Genomic DNA, 23,297 nt, shown 5'->3' with positions numbered 1-23,297 from the left:
AAATCTAACGGGAAAAAAGCTCGACGATAAAAGTTTCGTGACCTACAACGGAGCGACTGATCCGTCAGATCTTACGAAGCTTGAAAAAAATTGCAAATATCTCAACCCTGCCGATGAAGTAGAAACGAGCAAGTCCGAAAATGCAGTTTTGTTAATTCGAAATGGCGCAAAAAAGTCGGTTGAAGCGCTGTTTAATGTCCGGTCAAAATCTAGTAAACATTCGATGAATGTCTTGAAGAATAAGGACATCGAACTACCACCTGTGGTCACAAATTCCGAGACATGCCTTTTGGCAAGTATTCTAGATCAAAATACACCGGAGACAGAAATTCAAGACGATACTTCAAACCAGCGCCAATCTAAGGTGAGATTGACAATTGGTGATGGCAGAATAAAGTTAACAGTTCTAATGAATCAAAAGAATATTATATCGGGGACGGTATTTTTCTGCTAGAGATAGTTATACCAAGGGGAGGGTCTCAATAGTTGACCACGTTTTCCGAAAAGCTTACTTTCACAGGTCACGCCGAATGACTTGAAATCAATCCCGTTTGCAACCAGAAAATCCACCGTTGTTATGATGGCGACTGCTGTTCCACCGAGAAAAGAATCGCAAGGCGAAGATTCCGGTAGTTCGCAAGACGCAGGGTCGTCAAGGTAAAGAAAGCAGTTTAGTTTTACAGTAGAAATAATTCAGCGCAGTAATACCTACGAAGATATCCAGAGATAATATCAACTGCAAATTCTGCATATTTATGGTAAACTTTAAATGCCGTCAGAATCAGCCTGCCTGGATGGTTTATTTCTATAACATTTAGAGCTACTGGTTAATGCGGTCGAAGATTTTACATAAAATGAACTGATTTGCTTTTCAGCTCACCAACAGTCTTCTACTATTTGCTCGGTCCGACATTGGACGAAGCTTTAATGGATGTAAGGATTGTCTTCCAAACCTTGATTGACAAAATAACAGGTCGTGGTAATTAACGACCGAATATATGATTCATTGCTAGTTCACGCTATTGCGAGCTAAGCTCTTACTGTTTTGACGATGCAAAGTACGCGGGTAAAAAAGTGCGAAAGTGATCTATCCTGATTTAGAAGAAATGAAGAATACTCAAATTTATTCAAACTAACTTTATTAGACTAACATTATTTACAACAAACAATGGCCAATCTGTTATGCGAGACTAAACGTCGCTTGTAAACAGTATATAAATTTTTTTTTTTTTTTTAATGCCTAATTATCAATTCATCGATATAATACAATAGAATATTTAATACATAACGTTATTATCTATATGTGACGTATTCGTCAGCATTGTATATGGCAGTCAGTAAAAATTCTTACCTACGAGACCATAATAAGAAAATATGCATAATAATCTATTTAACCATGTCTCCATTCCTTATCTCGATCGCAATCTTACATTGTAATTGAAGCAAATTGACAGATTAAAAAAGAGAAAAAAAAAAATCCTTACAAAAGCTAGTACCAAGTATATACGTATCAATAACATGACTTGATAATGTTAAAGCTATAACGCGCGTCGCGTCAACTGTAATTTCCTCAAAGTATCATAGACTTCAGCCTTGAAATCTCGTTAATCACAATATTTAATTCAGCAATTAAGATTCACGCGCAATTTATACCGAATGTGCAAACCGCCTGCACGCATGCGTGCATACATATAGTTTTCTTGTCACCTATATGTACTGGAACTGCTTTTCGTCAAGGTGAACCTGCTCCGTCAATCCGAGTTTTAAATTGCTCGTGAGCTGACTCGATCTGGATCCTTGTATAGCGGTGCAGGTGTATACGTGTGTACGTGGAACGTACCATCTTGATCGAGGAGATTTTTTCTCCTCCGTAATTCATTCCAGGCAAGACGATAGCGATGTGAGAATTTACGCACACCTGTAGATGACACTTGAATTTGTTTTATGAGCATTTTGCACCTTTTTCGGCCCGTTAGGATGCAGCCCGCGAGATATCCGTTAACCGTACGTCCTCGCAGTGTGCGGTAAGACAACTTCCATACTATAATTAATTGTCAGTCTGAAAAGATAAGACGATTAACTGCCACCCTTTCTATCCCAATATACGAGATATACCTACGTAATCGCATCTGTGTACCTATTTTGGTGAGATCCATCCGCCGTTCATGAGTCTGACTTGACAAACTTCTTGTTCGAACACCTGCCCAAGTGCAGCAGCATGTGATTTTTCAAATTCGTCGGTTTGCTGAATCCGCGATTACATATGTGGCACCTGAACGGCCAAAGTCCATTGTGAACGTAAGTGTGACTTTTCAAATCACCCGGCGTGGGAAAAGACTTGGAACACTGCGAACATTTGTGTGGCTTTTCCTGAAAACAATTCAAATTTTTCATAACGAATGCCTGATTTCATGTACGTACCTGAAAACGTTCGCCTAAAATCAATCCTCAACTAGATCATTACCCAATTAGTACGTACTATTACCAGCGTTATCATTCATATAATTAAGGCCAAGCAATGGTTTGTTTACATCTTACACCCAAGCATATTTCGATGCTGAATGAAAATCGCGCCATGCACTCGTTAATCCGACGTACGCATGCCGGAGTCTACATAAGCCGAGGTTGAAATCTGAAAAGTATGGATAGCAACGCGCTGCGGCCGTAGAGCGGTAGTACAACACCACAGCACTAATACCGACTGAAATCGCCCAGGGCAACGTTCTCTGTCTCTCTAATTGGATTGCATTCCACGCGGGAGCAAGTAATGGACCAATTACAGTAGCTGATGGCAGGCCTACCTGCGTTGCTCCCAAGTACCATTACTTCCGAATATTAGAACGCTGGTAGGTATAATCCGCGACGATATATTTTCCGTACTTCTAAATCCTGCAACGGCGATATTTTTTTAAAAAGTCATTTTCCATGCGATCAAGGGATAGCTTTTACCGATTAATTGTCATCGGTAACCAATCGATAGTCGAATTTTAATGGTACAGAAATACGCCGCAAAGACTCTCCCGCTATTGAGAGTCCGGATAAAGAATACTCGGCTCCGTAGTTGGAGCGAGGATTTGCAGAGGCAGCAAAATGATTTTACTCCGATATTCAAGGCAGGCTATCTCAACACGCTCAAAGCAATGCCGCTACTGGCGTCGGCGAACTGACCAGCGGCAGCCAAGACTGGTCAACAGAGATGAAGCCACTGAGATCTGTCGAAATTCTACAGGTCGTATCAAAGTTTATTATCCACCTGCTGGAGCGGAGGGTCGAATAAATAGCTTTGTTATGTCTTGGGCTCGTTAACTTATGCAGGCCACGTGGACTTGTGCGGGCCGATTATTCGATTTTGAATCTTGACTGTTTTTTGCATAGCTAATGGCACTGCTTCAAGGGCTATCGGGAGACGAGAAACCATCTTCGCAGAACATAGAATCGCTGTTTTTATTCATTTTTATTACGTTTTAGCAGCTTCCGGGAGCGGAACTATTAGCCGAGAAACGATTAACACGGAACGCTGATTATGAATACGGAAATCAAGGTTTTGCGATACCCCCAGCTTTCGTTTGCTTCGGATGATTGGACTTGGCCAGTCTTGCGTCGTATTAAGTTTGAAGAGTACTTGTCAAGTTTGTTCATTTGTGGGGAGATAAAAACGACCCACCGTTTCAGTAAAACCCGTTCACAATTCTTGTTCAATTGGAAATTCAAATGCGTTCTTCGCGTTCGTTAAAGTTTTAATTAAGCCTTGTTGGAAAGCGAAAGCTGCAGTTTTGCGTGCTGCAGACAGAGGAGAACCGATTGAGTGAATTCTCGCATTCACCTTTCAAGTCTGAACGAATCGTCGTCTGGTCGAATTCATTCTCAAGCCCGAGATTCTCTGCGCATTATCATTCTCCTCCGGTTCGATAAAAACTACGAAAATTCGAATATCAGTCTCCTCGTCTTTAGAGACATTTTTATCAGTTCGGAGAATAAATAATTTCAAAGTTCGGAGTGTATAATTTATGGGCACACGCTTGACGAAATAACTCGACCGACGATAACAATTTTTTTGCGCTAGCTCTGCACGTCAACTCGAAACATTCTGAACAGTTCTGTAGAACCATGGCAATTTATTTTTTCTCAGTCCTGTAATAATTGCGGAACCTCTTGCTTTTGCAATTTGATGTTTCTGCAGACATTTTTTTGCTTCGTTAATGTTTTACTACGGGACAATAATTACGTAAGGATAGCGAGACGCGTTGTATACCGAGACGGAGAAGATTTTAAAATCTACATTTTTTTATATAAATAATTATATGCTAATGGCGGTTTAGTACGTTGTAAATAAAGGTGATTACACTCTTGTAGACATGTTTTACACGTACTCACCTTTATGTGAGTCATGCGATGATAGTAGAGATTCGAGGAAGCAGTAAATTTCTTTCCGCACACAAGACATTGGTGCGGTTTTTCTCCGCTGTGGATTCGTTTGTGTGTATTTAAGGAGCTTGACGTTGAGAAGCCTTTGCTGCATACCATGCATACGTGGGGTTTCTCGCCTTAAATAATATCTTTGTAATGCATTATTAGTGCATATTAAATAAAAAGGAAGATGACTGGAAGGAAAGTTTGAATGCTTAATAATCCATAGAAATGAGTATTAATCGTAAAACCATTCTCACCTGTGTGCGTTCTCATGTGCCTCTTAAGCAGGGATGGTCGGTCGAAAGATTTTCCGCAAACTTCGCATGGCAATAAAACACGTTCACCTCGTTTCATAGTTGTCAAGATGCTGCATTCTAAGTGATCACCAACTATGGACAACGTGGACGTCGATGATTCGCCGGACGTCGATTCGTATTCATCAGCTTCGTAACAAGATGGAACTGACGATGACTGATGCGATAATAAGGCCATCGACAGATCGAGCGGTGACTCTAAAAGACAAATTAACAATCGTAGAAACTAAGTTTACGTATCAATAATTGCCGTGAAAGAATGTCGACTTTCTTCCATTTGCTAAGTTGCCGAAAATTCGTCGACAGCAGAGAAAGATGGGCGCAACTGATCATTCAAGCATCATCGAACTTCCGGAGAACGTTGCAGTAACGAAAATAAAAGGGAATTTTTACCGAGTTCGAACCGACCGATGACGGCTTTTGAGGTAAGCACGAACTTTGAGCGTTGGTAAATGAAACTGCTGAGTATTTTCGGGTCAATATTGAAGTGGATTCTAAGATGATTATATGAGGAGACAATGGCGAGCAATGAATTGAAGGCAAGCCGAATTTTGATGGTGAGGTAAATATGCACCGGAATAAGTGGCGTCGACCCTTAAACGTAATTTGATTCGTGAAAAGAAGAACGTGAGATTAAATTATACGCGAAATACAGAATAGGCCTACAAATCTGAAATGCAAATATCGGTGGAATTTTTGTCGGTGCAGATCAAGGCGGCTACTTGTGATTCAAATGTGTAGCGCTCACAGCCACTGAAAGACAGTACAATGGGTGGCAACTGGACGGTCCTTAGCTGTTTACTCCACCCAGCTACCATCTTCAACCCAGTTCAGACTACTGACAACAGGCTCGGTATTTCTTACCAAGTTTAACTCGAATAGAGCCTCCGAGGCAATATACATAAACATAATGTGTATATAGCGAGAGGAAACGAGAAAAAGAGAGAACATGTATACTACAATTCAGTTTCAGTTATTTTCCAAAGCAGAATGTATACTTCAGAAATCCACAAAAACTTCAGGTACTCGGAAACCAAGAGCCACTCCCTCTTTTCGTCAGTAATTCGCTGTTCTAATGAAATTACAGGTACCATATTATTCCAAACTATTTTTATCAGACTAGATTTATAGGCACTGCCTTCAGACCCGCTTAGATCGTTAATTTTTTACGAGGTATTCTTTACAGTCGAATCAAGTGTTCCAGGAGCGCTGAACAGGCAAGGCCTGCAGCTCCGTCTGAGAAAAGTTAACTCCACCCAGAAAAAGCAGTGCTGGAGCTTCGCAAATTCATCCGTTCCGGGATCGAGTGGCTAGTGAGTTTATGTTTAATGTTTTACAGCCGCACTCAAACTCACGTTGCACGATACGCCTAGAGGAACATTTGTCAGACTTTTTGCACAGCAACGATTTCTGCACTGCGCTACGTTACTTCATAACCGAACCTGAACTTGATAATTAAACAGTTTTATCGTGAGTAAAGTTATATGTGCATGAACAAGCTACTTACCGTCCAATATTGAATCGATCGTGTACCTGTAGATCGCAGTACGTGTCCACTGAGCATGTGATATAAACACTAAATCGTGATCATCCACAGGTACGAAACAGGCCGCCAATTCCGTGTCCGGTTGAACGTCTTTGATCACCTCAAATATCGGTTCTCCTACGATCCGAAATGTTTTCGTTTCGACTTTTGTTATTTAAAAAATGTAGGCAGTTAAACCTACGTACCTATTCTACCACTTACAATTATACATCCATGCACTTATCATCGGGTCTAACGTATTGGCGACGAAATGAATGAATATATAACATGAACCCTGTTCATTCGAGGAACTCCCAAGTAACTTACCCCTGACTTTTGTCCCGATAAGATTCACTTGTTCGTTGTAAGTCTGTGCAATGTGCAGAAACCTTATCCAATTACACTGACGGTAGTTTAGATTATAATTCGAAAATGACACTTCGTCGTAGCAGCCGTACTCACGCCGTATCTAAAACGTAAGAGTATGACAGTAGATGATCAACAATTCCTCCTAAATCTTTTAATATCCAGAATGTCGTATGAATATTTTGACTAGGTGATTAGGAATTGAAAAAAAATATACCTTGCAGCATTTCTGAAATTCTGATCAACTAAGCGAATTTGTTTGGTAATTGTGCGACTCTTCGGCAGTCTGCCTACAACTGATTTTACTAACTGAAAGCATGTTGTTCCGCATAACATACATGGGAACATAACTTTTGAAAATAAGGTAATAACTGTTATTTACTTCAGGCGTGCCTAGCCGTACACTGCAGCTCTCAATATAACTGAATCATAATACCTTTCTCTTCAGACGCGAGCTCTCGATGCTACTAGCTAAAGTATAGACGTGTAGATAATGTTCGTTGTTCCTTTCAGAAAAGGCAATGACAAAAGGAAATACTCTATCGGGTCGTTCGTAGCACATATGCGTGATATTTGTGCACATTCGAAACATCCCGAAGACGTGCTCGTAAATCGTGTTAAAATACGTTACAGACATGAACTCGATCGTAATAAAACATAATGACGGTCGGAACATTTGCAAGGGAGAATATAATTTAACGAAGTTAATAACGAGTATAAATTCAATCCTCCGAGAGTCACCAATTAAGCGGTCCGCATGTGTCTGCATTTGTACGTGCATTCGACTAAACAGCTTGTCCTATAGTATCAATTAAAATTCTGTCTCTTCGCATCTGATAACATGAAATATGTATAATGAAACGTGGAGGTGTGTTGTGTATTTTAGATATTTTTTTGCCTGATTGGCTTGTTTCCTCCACGATTGATTTATCACTTTTAAAGCTCCATCTCAAAACTATACCAGCCCATTAATCACTCAAGATCAACCTGTGTATTTCGGTAGTTATTGATTGATCAGACGGTTCTAGATCAGACTAAAACAAAAACGTGTTTCTGGTTCCCGATTATCATACGACCGGAAATGATGTTCACACTACAGTGTTCCTTTCTCGATGTAACTACAATCAATTGGATATACATTGTAGAGCAGTACTAGTAGAAAAATATAGATATTTGGTGTTGTTTTTGAAGTTACGACTTCAAACAGAGTAAAATTTATACGTTTTAAGACTAGTATTTACATCGAGTCGTCGTTATGATACCATAATGTCGTGTGTAATGAAGAAAATACGTCGTACTTACATCGTTGTCATCGAGAAGAGAGTACAAATCAATTTTATCGAATCTGATTGATCCTTGAAACGGGTATATAAGCGTTCCCGAAGGTATAAATACGTTGGACCACACCGAGATCCGCATCTCGGAGAAGGGTGCATTTTTGAATAGCTTGTTCGACGGATCGGTAGCAAGAACCAATGAGAACTCTTTTGGAATCAAAACACAAGTTTCCATAACAAGTTGCGATTAATAATATAGCTGGTGCAGTGAATACACGCGCGTGTAACAGTGATTAGCGGTGAATTGAGAGAGGGGATAAAACCCGGCAAAATTTGAAAGTTTCATGCACTATAAACACCATCAAACGAAATATCTCTTTCTAGAAGAAAGAATTGCTTCAAGTCAACAGGTGGAAATGATTCGTACAAGTTTGCCGCGCTATTCTGCCTCTTGATGAAAAATCAAACTATAATGTAGCAATATTTATTTTATTCCTGAACATAGACAAGTACGAATTATTTCCAATAATTGTGCAAGGTGCAAGCAAGGTCTTCGCTCACTGGACGAGATTAACCGACTGATCTTGACCTTGCGACGGGTTAGCAGCATTTGCTACCGAATGGATCCCCCCACTCGCTTACTCGGCGTCGTCCTGACTCCAAGCAGTCACAAGGAAGCCGTCTTCTACTGCTAAGAGAACCCACGTGGGCGACTCGGCACCTGTCGCTCCCCTGGCCTCATGCTCTTGCCTTCATGCCTGCCATGCACGCACCATCCTCCGGTCAATTCTTCTACGTTCGCATTGATTTTGTCCCAACCAACCAGCCTCATTTTTACCTTTCCCTCCGGTGCTCCATGCGTGCACATCAGGTATACGTGTGCCAAGTGCATCGCCGTCCGCGTCTGCGGGTTGCACATGGTTATATAAATACTGGAGAAAAAGCAAGCACTCGACGGCTGCAGCCAGTTCTTTGCTAATGCATGCATCTGCGTGTAATAAGTTATATATACTAGCTGTTACACGCAATATACTTGTAATTAGCGGAGCGCGGACTTTTTTCAAATGAAAAATCGGGACGACACCAACGCGAGACGACACGGTAAGTATACGGACTGGCGAAAATCAATGATCTTGTTCTTCAATCTACTCGTTCGCCGAGGGGTTTTTAGCCGCGGTTTCTTCTCTTCTGGAAATGAATGAGTCTGATGGGGAGAACTTCTCCATTGAAAACTAGTTTTGCACGCCGTCTCTCTGGTATGAAGGTTCAACATGGCATTACGGATTACTGCAGGCTTGAAAGAAGCGTACCACACTGGAGATTATAAGGTATCCTTGGTAGTGCGTAAAGGTGCGTCGAACCGAGAATTGACTCGGCTTCTTACGGATGCCTAGGTGTGACTATTTTTCCTTTTTTTAAAAATAAACAAATCGAATACGGCCGTATCGAGTTCTATTTTTGCCGCTGCGTGATCGGAAATCGCTCATATAATTACAACTGCAGTTATAAATAACTTATAAGACACGCACGACAAGCGGCACATCGTAGATTATGGTCATGCGACGTTGCAGCAGAGGGCAGAAAATCTTTTTTGTGCCGATCGTTTTCCTGCACTTTTCTTCGCCCCTGAACCGCCTTGCTTCACCGTTTTTTATCGTCGATTAGATTTTCACTTTCTGATTCTTCATTACCAATTAGCTTTTCTGTCTGTGGCTCTTTGTACTTGAGGCTTTCACGAAATCTGTGTGTTAGAATACGGTTGAATTTCGATCGATTATAAATAATTATACAGTTCAATTCTCCAGAAAACGTATTAAAATACCTTAAATACCAAATCGTCGACGCAATTATGGCCGCAATTATTAAAAATGTCAATAGAAATGCTGAGAATGCGACGAAACTTTCGTTCGGCATCCAACCGAATATCGGACGTGTTAGCTCATCCTCCATCAAATGAGTGCGCCAATTAGGAGGACCCAATACTGTAAAAATGTTTCATAATAAGCAAATTAAATGCCTCTCACTTAACGTTGATCGATTCTCTGCTTATAGCTTGAAACTGAAATTACGTTACCATGTAGAGATTGGTAATAAGATCCACACCTACGATATAAAATTCAGCTGCAGTATATAAGCTTGTTACAAACAGAGCTAGAAATACCTGCCTCGAACTTTTACCACGTTGGTAGTCCACTTGAAATTCAAGTCCTTTTGTTCAACTTCGCATCTCCATTCTCCGCGATGGGACGTGTTGACTTTACGAACATGATCTACATTTACCTAATAAATAAATCAACGAACCTAACAAAATCGGTTCAAATAAATTATGGGTATGTGACGTAATTACGTGATGCCGAGCGGCCCTCAAGTTTCGAAGTAATACAATACCCGTTCATTAACAACCCGCCAGGCTTGATGCAAATTTGTACTCACTGCAACAGGGGTTGATACTCCATAATCTTTAAACACTTGGCCATTCAACTTCCAAGATATTTTAAGATCCGAATAAACGTATCCAAGAACAACGCAGTGGCAAGTCATAGAAAAGGATAAAGTTTCTCGAGTTACAATTTCATTCACGACGGGAATAACCGCTAGCGTAATGATTTTAAAAATAAGGTGAGAGTCATCCAATCGGTGCAAAGTTTGCGTGTATACACCCGAGTCATTCACAATTGTGTAAGATATAGCTGAAAGATGAGAAAATTTATCATTTAAATGCTCAAAACATGTGTGTCAAATTTGGTAGAAGGACTCGATATTCTACGTCACTCACATACTGCAGTATCTTCGAGTTTGATTCTATCCTCTTCTTCTTCCAGAAAAATTCCATTGCGGGACCAATTGATGTCAGACTTTGGCGTTTCATTTCTCAATGCCGAAACGATATCAGGATCGGCTAAAAGCTTCACACCATCACCTTCCTTCACGATCAATGATGTATGCTGGGTTCGGATTTTTCTCTTTACCAATTCGAGGGTGACTATAAAATGTCAATTAATATGTATGTTGACACCACATATTACACGATTAGAACGATATAATCTAGTGTTCAAGTTTATACTACCGTCCGTTACATCGTCACATTTGTTCATGTTGCACCGGCCACTTGACGTACTCGGTCCTAAACATGGCTGACCCCTTATGTTCGGCTCAGGGTCGTTACATATCCGTTTTCTTACGCCTATCCCGCCATTGCAAGTAACGCTGCACCTCCAAGGGCCCCATTCTGACCATCCACCATCCACCGGAGATCCGTCGATGTCTGAAATGGCAGAGATGAGAATAAGATAACCAGAAGACTTGGACGTAGAGTAAAAAGAGCATTTCTGTGGTAGATTCTTACAATCGTGCTTATAAAATGATAAATGAACGTGCCTGTTGGTATACAATTTGCGGCCCATGTAACTGATCCACCTTTGTCGACAGCAAGAGAAAAAAAGTAGAACAGCAAAGGTAAATCATGCTCGTAATGGAATACCTCGGTATCATTGCGCAAAAGCTTGATGGTATAGTTGTAAAACCTTGAAAAACAATTCGTCATGTAAGTACACCAAAATTTTCAGCACAAAATGCTCGAAATCCTGATTGACTAAATTCAATTTATCAAATATCAATTTCGTATTGACCATGACATATCAGAGACAGTCGATAAGGTTGGCTCATGCTTACTCTACCGTCAAATTGGTCCAAGTATTGGAATTGAACAATGGTCCCTTTGCATTTTGCTTGTGAAGTACGTGAACGACGGGAAGCTTATTTTTCATAAAAAACACCCATCGTCCCTTTTCACCAATAGTCAATGCGTAGTACCTGTAAACGAACGATGTGATTGTAGTTATGAACAAACTGACAGAGCAGAATTAAAACGCTTACACAGGCATAGTAGGCAGCATCAACAAAGGGAGCAGTATGACTCCCTGTCCTCGAACCATAAGTACCAGTCTGTGAGGACTTGGCGTTTCCTCAGTCTCCCAAATAGAAATTGGCAGTATTCTCGTGAATCGATCCGTGGTAGTCTCTTCTATGTGACATTCTATGTACATGGTGGTTCTGCTTGTAAATATCAATGTTCTGAAGACTTTAATCGAAGGCTCATTGCCTGATACCAAAGTATAGTAAAACAGCAAGGAAATTGTTTCAAAAATCTTAATTGTCACACTTATGCATACATACTTGTGTTACACTTGAAGGCAACTCCGATAGTGTTGCCTTTTTCACTACTGTAGTGATAATAAACGGGTAGGAACGCTTTGGCAGGCTCCGGGTCTTCCCATTCAAACAATGGAAACGGGGCACCTTCATAGTAGAGTTTTACTCCGCCACGTTCCATACGAATTACGAACCCAGTCCACTTTCCAAGGTATAAAAGATGAGGTAACGTCTTTTCTTTCACTAATTTCATTTCTAGATATAGTTAAATTTAGGAATAATTTTTTATAGAATAGAGATGATGATTCAATCCAATATTCAAGAATCTTGAGTATATCATAAACATGTACAATAATTCGTAATTGCTCGGACAGCTTACCCTTCCCTTCGGTTTCATAGTATAAGAGTACTTTCTCATTTTTCATGGCACCAACTTTCAGAATAAAACGGGACTTCACATCGTCTTCACTTAATATCGTAAAAGTTATCGAGTCCGGACGATCGGGTTCCCATTCTTTGAGAGAAAATTGAAGCCCTTCCGAACGATAATCCGGTAAGACGTACAGACGTCTACCACTACCGTGACCTCTAACGAGGAAAATGCATTCTTCTGCAATCAGATGAAAAATTTGAAAACAAATTATGAAACATTAATTTAAGTATTTGAGAAAATCAGTTAGTAGATCTAACAAAGAGTTATAATTATACCAGGCTGCTCACAGTCTCTGACGTTACAGAGATCTTGTGGTACTTCCGGGTCTGTTGTGTAGCACCATGCGCCAGCTATATTACGCGAAGGATTTCGACAGAAGTTAATTGCACTTTTAACACTTTGCTCAGGATATAGCGTGTCGTTTAGGTAAAGTGGATCAACTGGATGAATCGGTTTCGTATGATCACGTGACCTGAATGGTTTCTCCGTGCTACCAGTTTTTGATTGTGGGCTTGAAGTTGTAAAAATTGTGATGTCTTCCGATGTTTCACCGTATGGTGGATTTGTCGATATCGAATTAGAACTCTCCGAAGTCGTTCTTGAGATGTTTTCCTGTGGAACGGTCTCTCGGGCCATATTGAAAAATTCGTCTTTTCCATTTAATTCGGTGGTTATTTCCTGAATTGCTTGATATGGATTGAATATTGGATGCAGATTAACCTTTTTTAAAGTTTCTTGCTCTTGAAGTAGCCTTCGATTTAAGTTAAACAAATTATATCTAGCTAATAACTGCCTAGTGCTTGAATTTGACTGAAGCCAATCACCATCTCCAACTGATTTCAGAGTACCGTGTCTGTCTGAATTTATGGAAAGTCCGTGAGGTGTAACAAGTTTGTCCACTTCCGACTGTTTATAACTTCGGGCAACTCGTCGTGGTGTGTGCCCAAAGTCAAAATCCTTGGGCAATCCAGAGCGAAGACCAATCTTATCCCAAGGTTCGTTTATCGTATCAGGTAATTTATATTCCAACGCATTCTCTCTCTTGAATTTCAGACTAGTCAGTGCTTTGACCATCAGAGATTTGAAGCTGGGTGTTTTTTTAGTCGTAACATTTGTCTGGTTGTATCCTGTCCACCACCTAGCGCACTTACGACCGGAACGGGTTACAGACATGACTCCTATATAGTCATTGGCTGTACCAGCCATTCGACATTCTGGAAATTATCTTCGTTATGATACAGTTTCTAATTTTTTTTTGAATCTAACAAAACTCACCAGAAGATCTACATTTTCTGATGGAGCAGTACTGTTTTTCAACGGAGCTTTGCAAATCCTGTAGTGTATAACAATAAGGTCCTTCAGGATCATTTGTGGGATTCCTGCATTTATTTAGTGCTTTCAGTGCAGATCCATCGATAAAATGGTCATCTTCTCTATCTTCTTTAGGGATCTATCCGATGCGGAAAAATTTTAAATGACTGATATTTTGCACTAAAAAGGCAGTTGTTCCATTCTATAAATGGACGAGCAAAAAAATTGCAGAAGAAAACGAACCTTGTCAAATATCCACGGAACGCATGGAACTTCGCCTTCAGCCATCCACTGGGATCCTTCATATCTTGAATCTGCTGAATTAGAAATGCAATTTGGAAACCACGGAGCTTCGACCGCATTCTCTGCTGCAAATAATACGAATCGTTACGACTCTACCTTATTGTATCTACTGAGTTTTAATGATAAATCCTTTATTCAGTTCAATATGTACACTCATGCAAACATTAACATCTTGCGATGCAAATAAACGTTCATAAAATCACCTGTTGGAGTACAAAAAAGTGTCCAATATGCTATGGTATTCTCACTTCCAATACTGAACCACCTCACAGTCTGAATGGCGTCGTCTTGAATCGAGAAAACTTTTTCTCTACCATAATCCCGATGCCAAAACATTTGTATTGCCATACCAAAAATGCTAAAATCATGTCAAGAACATGAAACGATTGAAACGAAAAATTGGTTGCAGTGTTAGTCGAACCTAATTGTGAATTCATGCCAGGCCCAAAAATTGAGGATTTGTTTAGTTTCGATGTCCAATAAAATTTTTTTCGTTGAAGTTTCCTTTTCTTGATACAGGAGAAGAGTAGAACCAGACTGTCCCAAAACTACCTGAAATTTGTAAAAAGTGAATCTGTTGAAAGCGATTTATTTGCACAACTCTTTCTGCAACTCGATCAATGTACTGAAAATAGATGAACAGATTTTGTGACTAATATGATTCTCAACGAACAAGACATGCGTACCAAAAAACGTGGGAATGGAACAGCGGGAGTCTGCGTCAGTTGTATCATTGCCCCGTGACTAGCTCTGATTTGAAATTGCAGATCATGACTGCTGTTACTTTGCAACAAGGGCCAAATTCTTAGGAACTCAAGTCCAAAAGTAGTATGAACCTCACATGCTGAAACCCAAGGCCTTACGGAGTGCCAGAAGCAACAGAGAATACAATACCACCATTTTGACGAAGTTTGGTCGAAATGGCCAGCTTACTTGCTTCGCAGAATGGCATACTCCATAAAATGCCCGTGCCCGTTATACCATACTGGAAAAAACTTTCTGGATACATGCTCGATATCGTGTTCTTCTGTCTAAATTCGTCTAAGAAAATAGGCTTCGATGAACCAGAACGCCCAACAGAGATGAAACCGCCACCCCAAGTAACCCAGAGAGTTGTCCATTTGGTGCCAGTGAGAATATTGGGAGTCTCTTCAAAATCTATCTCCTCCTGCAAACAATCTTTCGCTTATTTCTTGCTGGATTGAAACGTACAGATATTATTAGACAGAGACGAACATCAGTGCGTGGATATTTTTGCCCACTTCCAGAATTTGATATCAGAATTTCGACACCTGCTCCCCATTTCTGGGCGATCATCTCAGCTGAAGACGGCACTTGTAGATTAGTCAATAGTAATCTTGCCTGGCCCTAAATTTAATCATTTCTTCAAGCAACAATTCACCTTAGTCTCCAAAACACACCTAGAGCTAAATAATGGTATTAGTTCAAATAAAAATTTCACACCGTACTATTTGCTCATCACCGGGATCCCAAAGCTTGACCAAGAACGTTATATTGCCAAAAGCGCTGTTCAAGCTTGTCAGAATTGAGTACGTCGAAGCATTTTTAGTATAAACCAGACAATCTGTATGAATGAAAATTAGTATCATGAATAATGTGTGAGGCTAAGCATCAGTCGCTGAATGACAAGAATTCATCAGAAAAAAATAAGTTCCACTGAAGTTTCATCTGTCAAATTTTTGTTAGTGTAATCAATAAATTAACAATTTTAATTCTTCATACGAACCTTTGTCATCGCAGAATGGAACGCTGCAGTATTCTTTCTCTACAATGTCATAACTTTCTGAATCAACGTAGCACCATGGACCACCTGCGCTACTATCCGGATTTCTACAGAAGTTTTTGGCCTTGTTTCGGGACAGATCTGAGAAGTGATTGCTGGAGAATTTTTCTGTCTAAAGAAATGACACAATAGATTATGAGCTGGTGATAAGACCCATCGGTACTTTCCAAAATGTAAGGACCCTCAAAATTCTACCTTATTAACGGCCAATTTCAAACGCTTGTCCCAAGAATTACACTTTCTACCAGAGGAAGACGTCTCTCGAGTTCCACCGTACTCGGAACCTGTTCCTGATATTCTACATTCTATAAATATGATTAAAAGAAATGAATACGGCATTAATTGAAATGAATCACCAAGTTGAAAGCGATACTTTGGTATAGTGCTCAGATATAACAAAATCAGATAAAATCCTGAATTTTCACCTCCAAAATTACACAGAGGCACTTCGCATTCGTCGTCAATCAGATTTGGGTCCATTGTATAACACCAAGGACCTTTAGGATCTTTGGTTGGATTTCTACAATAGTTTCTAACAAGTCGTAAAGATCCTTCTGGAAAGTCTTTATCAGTAATGGATTTGCTGACCTGCGTTGATTAAAATAATGTCATAAGAAATGCGCTGCGTAATTAATCATCAACGATGAGTGTTGGCCGTAAAAATTTATGGATCAGACATAGCCGAGCTGTTCGTGTTATGTTATCACCGCAAGAATAAATAACAAAACATCGTGACGGGATAGTAAGAGTGAACCTGATGAAGAGGTTTCTCCGAATCCCACATCTGACATCGAATTCCTCCAGCAGTTGTCGTGATCGAACCCATGTAATCGGTACCCAATTGCGTGAGCTTACATTTGGACAAATCAGTACGGGTCGCGTTACGTTCCGCTGTGGAAAATAAAACATGAATGGACTCAGAATGTTCAAACAATCGCACTTGTGGAGGTTAATAAGTGTCCTGGATCGAATTATTTACATTTCGAAGCGCTTGAATGAGTTATCATACAAATCTGTAGATCCAGTAACAATAGCGTATAAGTAAAAGAACAAATCATTCCTGAACGATTGATTAATTACTGTGAATATCATGCAGTTTATTTGCACAAAATGGTTCAATATCCATAGAGGATGCACAATTTTCGCTCTAGCAAAACAACTACCAGTCGAACAAGTGAATCTCGTTATACATATATTTTTACATGTATCAGTGATTTTTACGGTCGAACACTGTGCAAAATACGTCGTTTGAAGCTCTTTGTGTCCGTCGTAAGGTCTTGTGAAAAAGAATACAGCATAAGCCCAGCGGGATTCCTCGTCTAGGTTTGAATCACCGTCATCGATATAAATGGGAAATGGGAAAATTAAATCAGAAATCAGAAGTATTGATTTGAAAATTATCCGCCACAGCATCGATATATCGAATCCGCGCTACGCAGCCGATAATCACAATTCGAGAGCTATAGTCAGTATCGATTACAAAGATGGCCGCTAGCCGTGGGCAGGGCTGTCAAAATTGATTATGCAGATTGTTGACTAGTAAAAATTTGTTATAAATAACGTGGTATAAGATTTGAGTGATGTAATTAATTTCACTAGAGTAATTAGTTACCTCAAATATCACTATTCAGGATTATCTGCGCGTTTGAATAGTAATTTCAGTGTAGGAAACGATCTTGCGCGAATGTTTGAGGTTATATGCCGCTGTTTTGAATTCTTCTGATCGCCCCGGTGTGGAAAAAATGGGTCTTTTAACGGATCCCAGAGCTGGGAATGGAGAAGTTATAAAATTTGTTATAAAATGGGAAAAATTGTTATGCTTGACGCTGTACATAACCGGCGTAATATGGTTCGTGTCCCTGGCGTATCCTGAATTCAATGACAGTAAGTATATTTTATCACGCGTAACTGTTTGATTTTTTGAAGTATTGTACAATCCAATTTTAATTGAAATTAATTTACAGATACATATTTTTCTGAAAATGCTTTACTACCTGGATTGGTTACCAATGAATTTAACGAAGATGGCGGTGCCAAACGATTTCACGATGAGCTCCTCGCTGAGATGAAAGAATATCCAAATGACATGCCCTACCCGTGGCTATTAGCAAAATTCCGTCAACTCAACTTAGATGTTTATACTCATAACTTTACGCTTAATTATCCACTTTCTCAACAGAAGGTATGAATTTTGTTAGAAACATAATTCCTTCATCGATGAGAAACATTACTCATTATTGGCTTGTGAGATTTACTACAAACAATTATTTCTTGTTTTCACTTGCACGCTCATTTTACTACATTTTACGGCACGGTTCTATCTTAAAGTACTATTTTGCAGGTTCACAAACAAAAGACCTTTAATTGGCTACAAAAAAATCAATAAAATCTTACTCTAGGATTCTATAAATCGGGCTTTAATTTTTGGAAACACAGTTACAAGATAAATTATCTAACCAAACGACTGCACTTAATTTCTCAAATATAAACTTCACGAGTAGAGTTTCGTATTTAGTGGTATTTTGAAAAATGAGGCAACTTTCGGTTCCTTTGAAACTGTACTGCAAGATTCTTCAAAATTCACTACCACTGCTCATCCCGCATGACATTTTTTCTTTTACAGTTTACTGGACAGAATGTTTACAGCATATTGAGAGCTCCACGAAGCGCCAGTACCGAAGCAATAATATTAAGTGTACCATACCGATCTGCAAGCAGCATTCATCTGACCACTGCACCATCGATAGCTCTATTACTTGCTTTTGCCAAATTCTGCCGAAGTATGTGTCTTAACTCAGCTCTAGCATTAACTTTTGGTATATTTATAATTATTGCCACTTCCAGAACAGAATTATTGGGCAAAGGATATCATTTTTGTTGTGACTGAGCACGAACAGTTAGGAATGCAAGCTTGGCTGGAGGCGTATCATCGCTGTAGTTGTGGGCAGGATGGGGTATTAATTGCAGGCGACTTGGTAGGAAGAGCTGGGTCCATTCAAGCTGCTATAAATTTGGAAATGCACTCCTTCAAAATTGGCTCTATTGACATCAAGGTGATTGGAGCTGAACCCCTGTGTCTGGGGAGTTCATTAACCACTTACTATGTAGCCAGTTGGATTATGCAAAAATACATTATAACTTTTTCGAACAGGTCGAAGGTTTAAATGGACAACTTCCAAATTTAGATCTCGTTAATCTGGCAAACAAAATGTGTGCCAAAGAAGGAATCCGGAGAACATTTCAGCGCAGGGCAGACAGTAATCCAAAAGACAAAATACGAAAATGGTGGTACCAATTTGTTACCCTGATGTCGATGGTGTCTACGCAAGCAACTGGTGTACCGACTGGAAATCACGGTGTTTTTCACAGGTATTGTTTGGAACAGAGCCACATCGAAGAACTTGATGATGAGTAATAGTATAATTGGATGTAATATTAAATATTACTATGCTCGACTTGTTTCAAGACCAAACCTTGTTGTGAGAGGGTTGCGTCTTAGCTCTCCGTTTTGATTTTTTCCAAAATTTTTACGAAAAATACTGTGAAATCAATTGTTTCACATACCACATCGACATTGCTTTGCAAAATAAAGCTATGGTGACTAATCCCAATTCGATCTGACTACATGTTGAACAGATACTGTTAAAAATTCCAAAGAGTTCTCAGTTTTTTGGGTTACCAATATTAAGTTTATAGAAAATGATATAGAAATAAGAGACAAATTGCTGCGGTATGAACACATTTCATATAAAGAAATGTTCAGTAAGCCTTAATTTGGATCTAAAAAGCATCTGAAGCGCATCTTACCATGCTATACCTCACCGTCAATGTTTGTGACATAGGCCTACTCATATTGCCTACATCTAGTTACAAGCATCATAACTAGTGTGTCATGTGTTTTTATTGAAGGTCAAGTCATTCAATATTAAGCATTATTTTTGTGTTCAAGGTTTGGTATTGAAGCCATTACATTGGAAGGTTTTGCCAAATCTGGGTCTGGGACGGAATCTACTATTTATAACACAGGACGGGTTGTTGAAAGTCTTGTTCGTTCGCTTAATAATTTATTAGAACGATTCCATCAATCATTCTTTTTTTATCTGTTACCGTCGACAGATAGGTATATTTCTATTGGTAAGTAAATAACATAAAATTCATTTTAGGTCACATTGGTCGGACCAATCCTTCCGAATTTGGCCAAATAGGAGGATTTTGTCTGAAAGTGTGTAATTTGTGTAGACTATATTGTGCTATTTTTATTCACAGGGTTATATATGCCACCATTAGCTCTGATTATTGCTGGGCTTTTCATAAAAGCATTCTCTGTGTGGCTTAAATTACAAGAATCTCCTGAAAAAAAAGATGGTGACAGTGACCCAGTTAAACAGGTCAAGGTGAATTTTTATCAACTTTCCTTCTATGTATTACCGTATCGTAAAAAATTATGATTTTAAATCGCTAAAAATGTTGAATATTCAAATTTTGTCAATGCTGATCTCACCCTTTTTTATCTTCAAACTTCACAAAGTTTTCAATAATTTTTATAATTGAATTTAGTCGGAAGAACTTGTACTGTCACACATCGCTTGGGAGGTACTTTGGACTCATATGTTGGGGGTAGCGACATTGTCTGCCCCACGACTGTTTACCTACATAGGCATAAAATTTCATCTAGCTACCGAAAATTCTGTATCCCTAGGCCTCTTATTTCTCACAATCCTGATGTTTATTGGAACGCTCTGTTTTGAAAGGTAATCTGATCAATTATCACAAGGTGATATATAAAATAAAAGGCGTCTGTGAACCAGAATCTATAATATTGATGTCACGTCCATCACCAACAAGAATTTTAACCTTTTTACCAGAAGCTTAAACTATACAGTATTATTTTTTCAGGCATAAGACCTACGAATCTGCATCCTTACTTTATGTGATAGCATTAATAGAATTGGCAACGATGCTTTTATGCATTTCAATGCACAACTTTTCCTTGGCGTTAGTAACTGCCGTTGTGTATGTTCCTGCAGCCTTAACCGTCATACCAAAGAAGGGAAACGAATCCAGGTCAGATGTCTTAAGTTATACTTGTATGAATATTTTTGTTTTGCAGTTATTACTTAAATCAACAGGAATTAAGATAGATTGAATTTTACATTGTTTGATAAGCTTATTCTTTTTTAGTTTCTGTTATAACTTTTTGCAATAATCTAATCACACAAGAAGATCTGATGATAAAAGTGCTGATGATAAAACATCCATTGATTACTTCTAAACAGAATTACTACTAATTTGCTACCGTGTAATGCTCGAAAACTAGTGCAGTGCATATTTGTTCAAACGTCTGTTATTTGGAAACCTAGCTTGTTATGCTTATTTTTGCACAATTTTCTAGTATTTCATTTACTAATTTTCAACGAATTTTGTTTTTCTTGTCCAGACATGTCATCAATAACTGACTATTGAATTATAAGTTGAATACATTTTAGATAAGATAAATATAGAAGAAACATTGTGCTGATAACTGTGACGTTTGCACACAGTGCCACGGGTGATGAATCGCTGTTTTCACATTAATCAATTAATAACTTAAAAACAATTTCATTGAAATAAACAGTAATGCTTGGATATTTTGGGAGTGCCTTCTGTAAGCACTTATTGAAAACCGAACTATGCAGCACTTTATCTGTGATATTAAAAATTAAAATTAATTACATGTTAAGAAGGAGGCTGCAAAACACTGATGTTTTCCAGTAAAGTACTGCCTCTTCGACATTTCCTAAAATTTTTTCTAATATTCTAAATCGTGAATACAACAATTCCCAAGTGATTTAACTGAGAAATGAGTAAAAAGTAAATTTAATTTTCAGATTCCACAATTTACGTTGTATACCCTGGATACTGCTACATCCGCTTTGTCTAGCATGTACAGTAGTAGCGGTATATACGCATTTTACATTCCCGGACTACACAATCATTCCTCTTGCACTCAAATGGATCCAAGCATCAAAGCAAGCGATCGTATTTGGCATTATCGATTCCATGGTTTATGGAAATTGGCTGTACAGCGTAACGGTCTGCGTTTTGCTTCCGACATGGCTCACATTCTGGATAGTAGTTACTTCTAAACCAATGTTACGAATTTCTAAATGAATGTATTACATGAAAAGTAAAAATCAAAACGTGCATACGATAGTGAATAAATTTATTGATATAAATATATTCCGTTGAATAAAATTAAAATTTTTAATCTTTAAAGTATCTATCTGTAACTCTATGTCATAATCACATATTTTTTTACGTGATTCATGAAGATTTACTCTGAGTCAATTACTGTTTCAGGTATAAAATATTGCTAACTTGTTTGAATTTACCGCCATTGCGAATTTTTATTGCGATTCGTTTATTGGCAGATATGTACTCAGTATCGTATTCAGAAATTGTTCTGATTTTCATCACTTTGAGTACGTAATATAAATCATTTTCGTACTTTCTGTAAACAGAAGGAGTCAAGGAAACGTGGTTTCCGTGGAAGTGAATCACTTAATAATAATTTGACGATAAATTTCGGGGAAAAACCCACGGGGAAAGTGAAATTATTTTTTTAATTAATTATTATTGCTAATTTTCAATGAGTAAATGAAAATATTCGAGTACAATAAACTTGAGGCTATTAGCAAGAGATCACCAGGTATCCATCTTATGATCCAGCCACACAGCTGTTATCGAATGCTTATCACGAATCTTTGTTCATGAGATATTGGAATCACCCGCGGGGTTAAGAAAAGGATATAGTATAAACAGCTTCTCGCGTAAAAGTTCATCTACACTGATAACCCCACTACTCGTCCAGATAACGTACGCTTTTTCTGGGCATGATTTTCTCAGATCTTCTTAGTTCAGCGGTGCATTCTATTACAGTACTATTATGTATGCAATACGCATCGAAAAGTTTTCAATTTTTCTCGATTAAAATCGCCGTTATTTAAACAGGTAAGGCACATAAGAGATGTAATAATTATCTGTAATGTATACCTACTTTAATTGGAACGATAAGTGATCATAAACATCTGACCGCACGCGTCCAGATTTGATAAAGAAAAAGTGGATCGCGCGTGTCTGTCCGATTAATATGCTTTTTATTACTCATTTACGTCTAAAGTTTGGCGAATTTAATTGACCTTTGGCGGATTGATGATAAGTGCTTCCATCTAGTTTATGTAAACTGGAAGATAGTAATGTAAAAATTTTCAATGCCCCGAACGATTGTCGTTGTTCAGTAACAAGATGTAGCTATAAATTATAGTATTACATGTCTGGAGTCCGATCGTAATGTTTCGGAAAAGTGCGTGTGTCAAAAAAATGGAACAAATAAAATCACCATCACGTTCAGAAGAAATGGACA

At 38.7% G+C, this 23,297-nt stretch overlaps 3 protein-coding genes across 4 annotated transcripts; 1 reads left to right on the top strand and 2 right to left on the bottom strand.

Moving 5' to 3' along the window:
• Positions 1-1,967: 1,967 nt before the first annotated feature.
• On the bottom strand, positions 1,968-8,766 carry LOC124407163 (oocyte zinc finger protein XlCOF8.4-like). Its single transcript, XM_046883020.1, has 7 exons — positions 7,918-8,766; positions 6,577-6,718; positions 6,232-6,387; positions 4,668-4,922; positions 4,375-4,544; positions 2,138-2,370; positions 1,968-2,059 (listed from the first exon to the last, which is right to left on the bottom strand). The coding sequence occupies exons 1-6, from the start codon at positions 8,125-8,127 to the stop codon at positions 2,164-2,166; spliced, it is 1,140 nt and encodes a 379-aa protein (XP_046738976.1). The 5' UTR covers positions 8,128-8,766; the 3' UTR covers positions 1,968-2,059; positions 2,138-2,163.
• A 519-nt stretch (positions 8,767-9,285) lies between these two features.
• LOC124406546 lies at positions 9,286-17,021 on the bottom strand. Its single transcript, XM_046881982.1, has 23 exons — positions 16,976-17,021; positions 16,619-16,786; positions 16,538-16,581; positions 16,091-16,483; positions 15,839-16,007; positions 15,561-15,676; positions 15,328-15,459; positions 15,025-15,259; positions 14,778-14,935; positions 14,513-14,643; positions 14,295-14,449; positions 14,011-14,156; positions 13,753-13,927; positions 12,753-13,691; positions 12,424-12,654; positions 12,065-12,299; positions 11,769-11,945; positions 11,565-11,705; positions 10,960-11,309; positions 10,669-10,875; positions 10,326-10,582; positions 10,058-10,172; positions 9,286-9,874 (listed from the first exon to the last, which is right to left on the bottom strand). Exons 1-23 carry the CDS (start codon positions 17,019-17,021, stop codon positions 9,534-9,536), a joined length of 5,061 nt encoding a protein of 1,686 aa, XP_046737938.1. The 3' UTR covers positions 9,286-9,533.
• Positions 17,022-17,371: 350 nt separating this feature from the next.
• On the top strand, positions 17,372-22,131 carry LOC124407161 (glycosylphosphatidylinositol anchor attachment 1 protein). Of its 2 annotated transcripts, none has more exons than XM_046883017.1 (10): positions 17,372-17,779; positions 17,860-18,077; positions 18,519-18,675; positions 18,740-18,948; positions 19,047-19,264; positions 19,845-20,029; positions 20,162-20,289; positions 20,453-20,646; positions 20,792-20,982; positions 21,763-21,962. In XM_046883017.1, exons 1-10 carry the CDS (start codon positions 17,638-17,640, stop codon positions 21,813-21,815), a joined length of 1,695 nt encoding a protein of 564 aa, XP_046738973.1. In that variant the 5' UTR covers positions 17,372-17,637; the 3' UTR covers positions 21,816-21,962. The 2 variants fall into 2 exon arrangements, with proteins under 2 accessions (XP_046738973.1, XP_046738972.1); XM_046883016.1 differs by having other exon boundaries at positions 17,374-17,779; positions 20,792-20,959; positions 21,763-22,131.
• The last annotated feature ends 1,166 nt before the right edge of the window (positions 22,132-23,297 follow it).

The sequence above is a fragment of the Diprion similis genome, chromosome 6 (assembly GCF_021155765.1).
Source record: "Diprion similis isolate iyDipSimi1 chromosome 6, iyDipSimi1.1, whole genome shotgun sequence".
NCBI lineage: Eukaryota > Metazoa > Arthropoda > Insecta > Hymenoptera > Diprionidae > Diprion > Diprion similis.
The sequence above is the reverse complement of the archived record's forward strand: the minus strand, read 5'-3'. Positions and strand labels throughout refer to the sequence as shown.

Bases quoted from the DNA above. Each gene is read 5' to 3' on its own strand.
- LOC124407163 (XM_046883020.1), bottom strand. From the start codon at position 8,127: ATGGAAACTTGTGTTTTGATTCCAAAAGAGTTCTCATTGGTTCTTGCT. The intron at 4,923-6,231 runs GTAAGTAGCTTG...TTTGTCTTTTAG, and splicing joins GATCGATTCAATATTGGACG to AGTCACCGCTCGATCTGTCG. The intron at 4,545-4,667 runs GTGAGAATGGTT...ATATTATTTAAG, and splicing joins GCACATGAGAACGCACACAG to GCGAGAAACCCCACGTATGC.
- LOC124406546 (XM_046881982.1), bottom strand. From the start codon at position 17,021: ATGGATATTGAACCATTTTGTGCAAATAAACTGCATGATATTCACA. The intron at 14,450-14,512 runs GTTCGACTAACA...ACATGATTTTAG, and splicing joins TGGCATGAATTCACAATTAG to CATTTTTGGTATGGCAATAC. The intron at 12,655-12,752 runs GTATAATTATAA...ATCTGATTGCAG, and splicing joins CAGAGACTGTGAGCAGCCTG to AAGAATGCATTTTCCTCGTT.
- LOC124407161 (XM_046883016.1), top strand. From the start codon at position 17,638: ATGGGTCTTTTAACGGATCCCAGAGCTGGGAATGGAGAAGTTATAAAA. The intron at 20,647-20,791 runs GTAATCTGATCA...TTATTTTTTCAG, and splicing joins GGAACGCTCTGTTTTGAAAG to GCATAAGACCTACGAATCTG. The intron at 20,960-21,762 runs GTCAGATGTCTT...TTTAATTTTCAG, and splicing joins AAGAAGGGAAACGAATCCAG to ATTCCACAATTTACGTTGTA.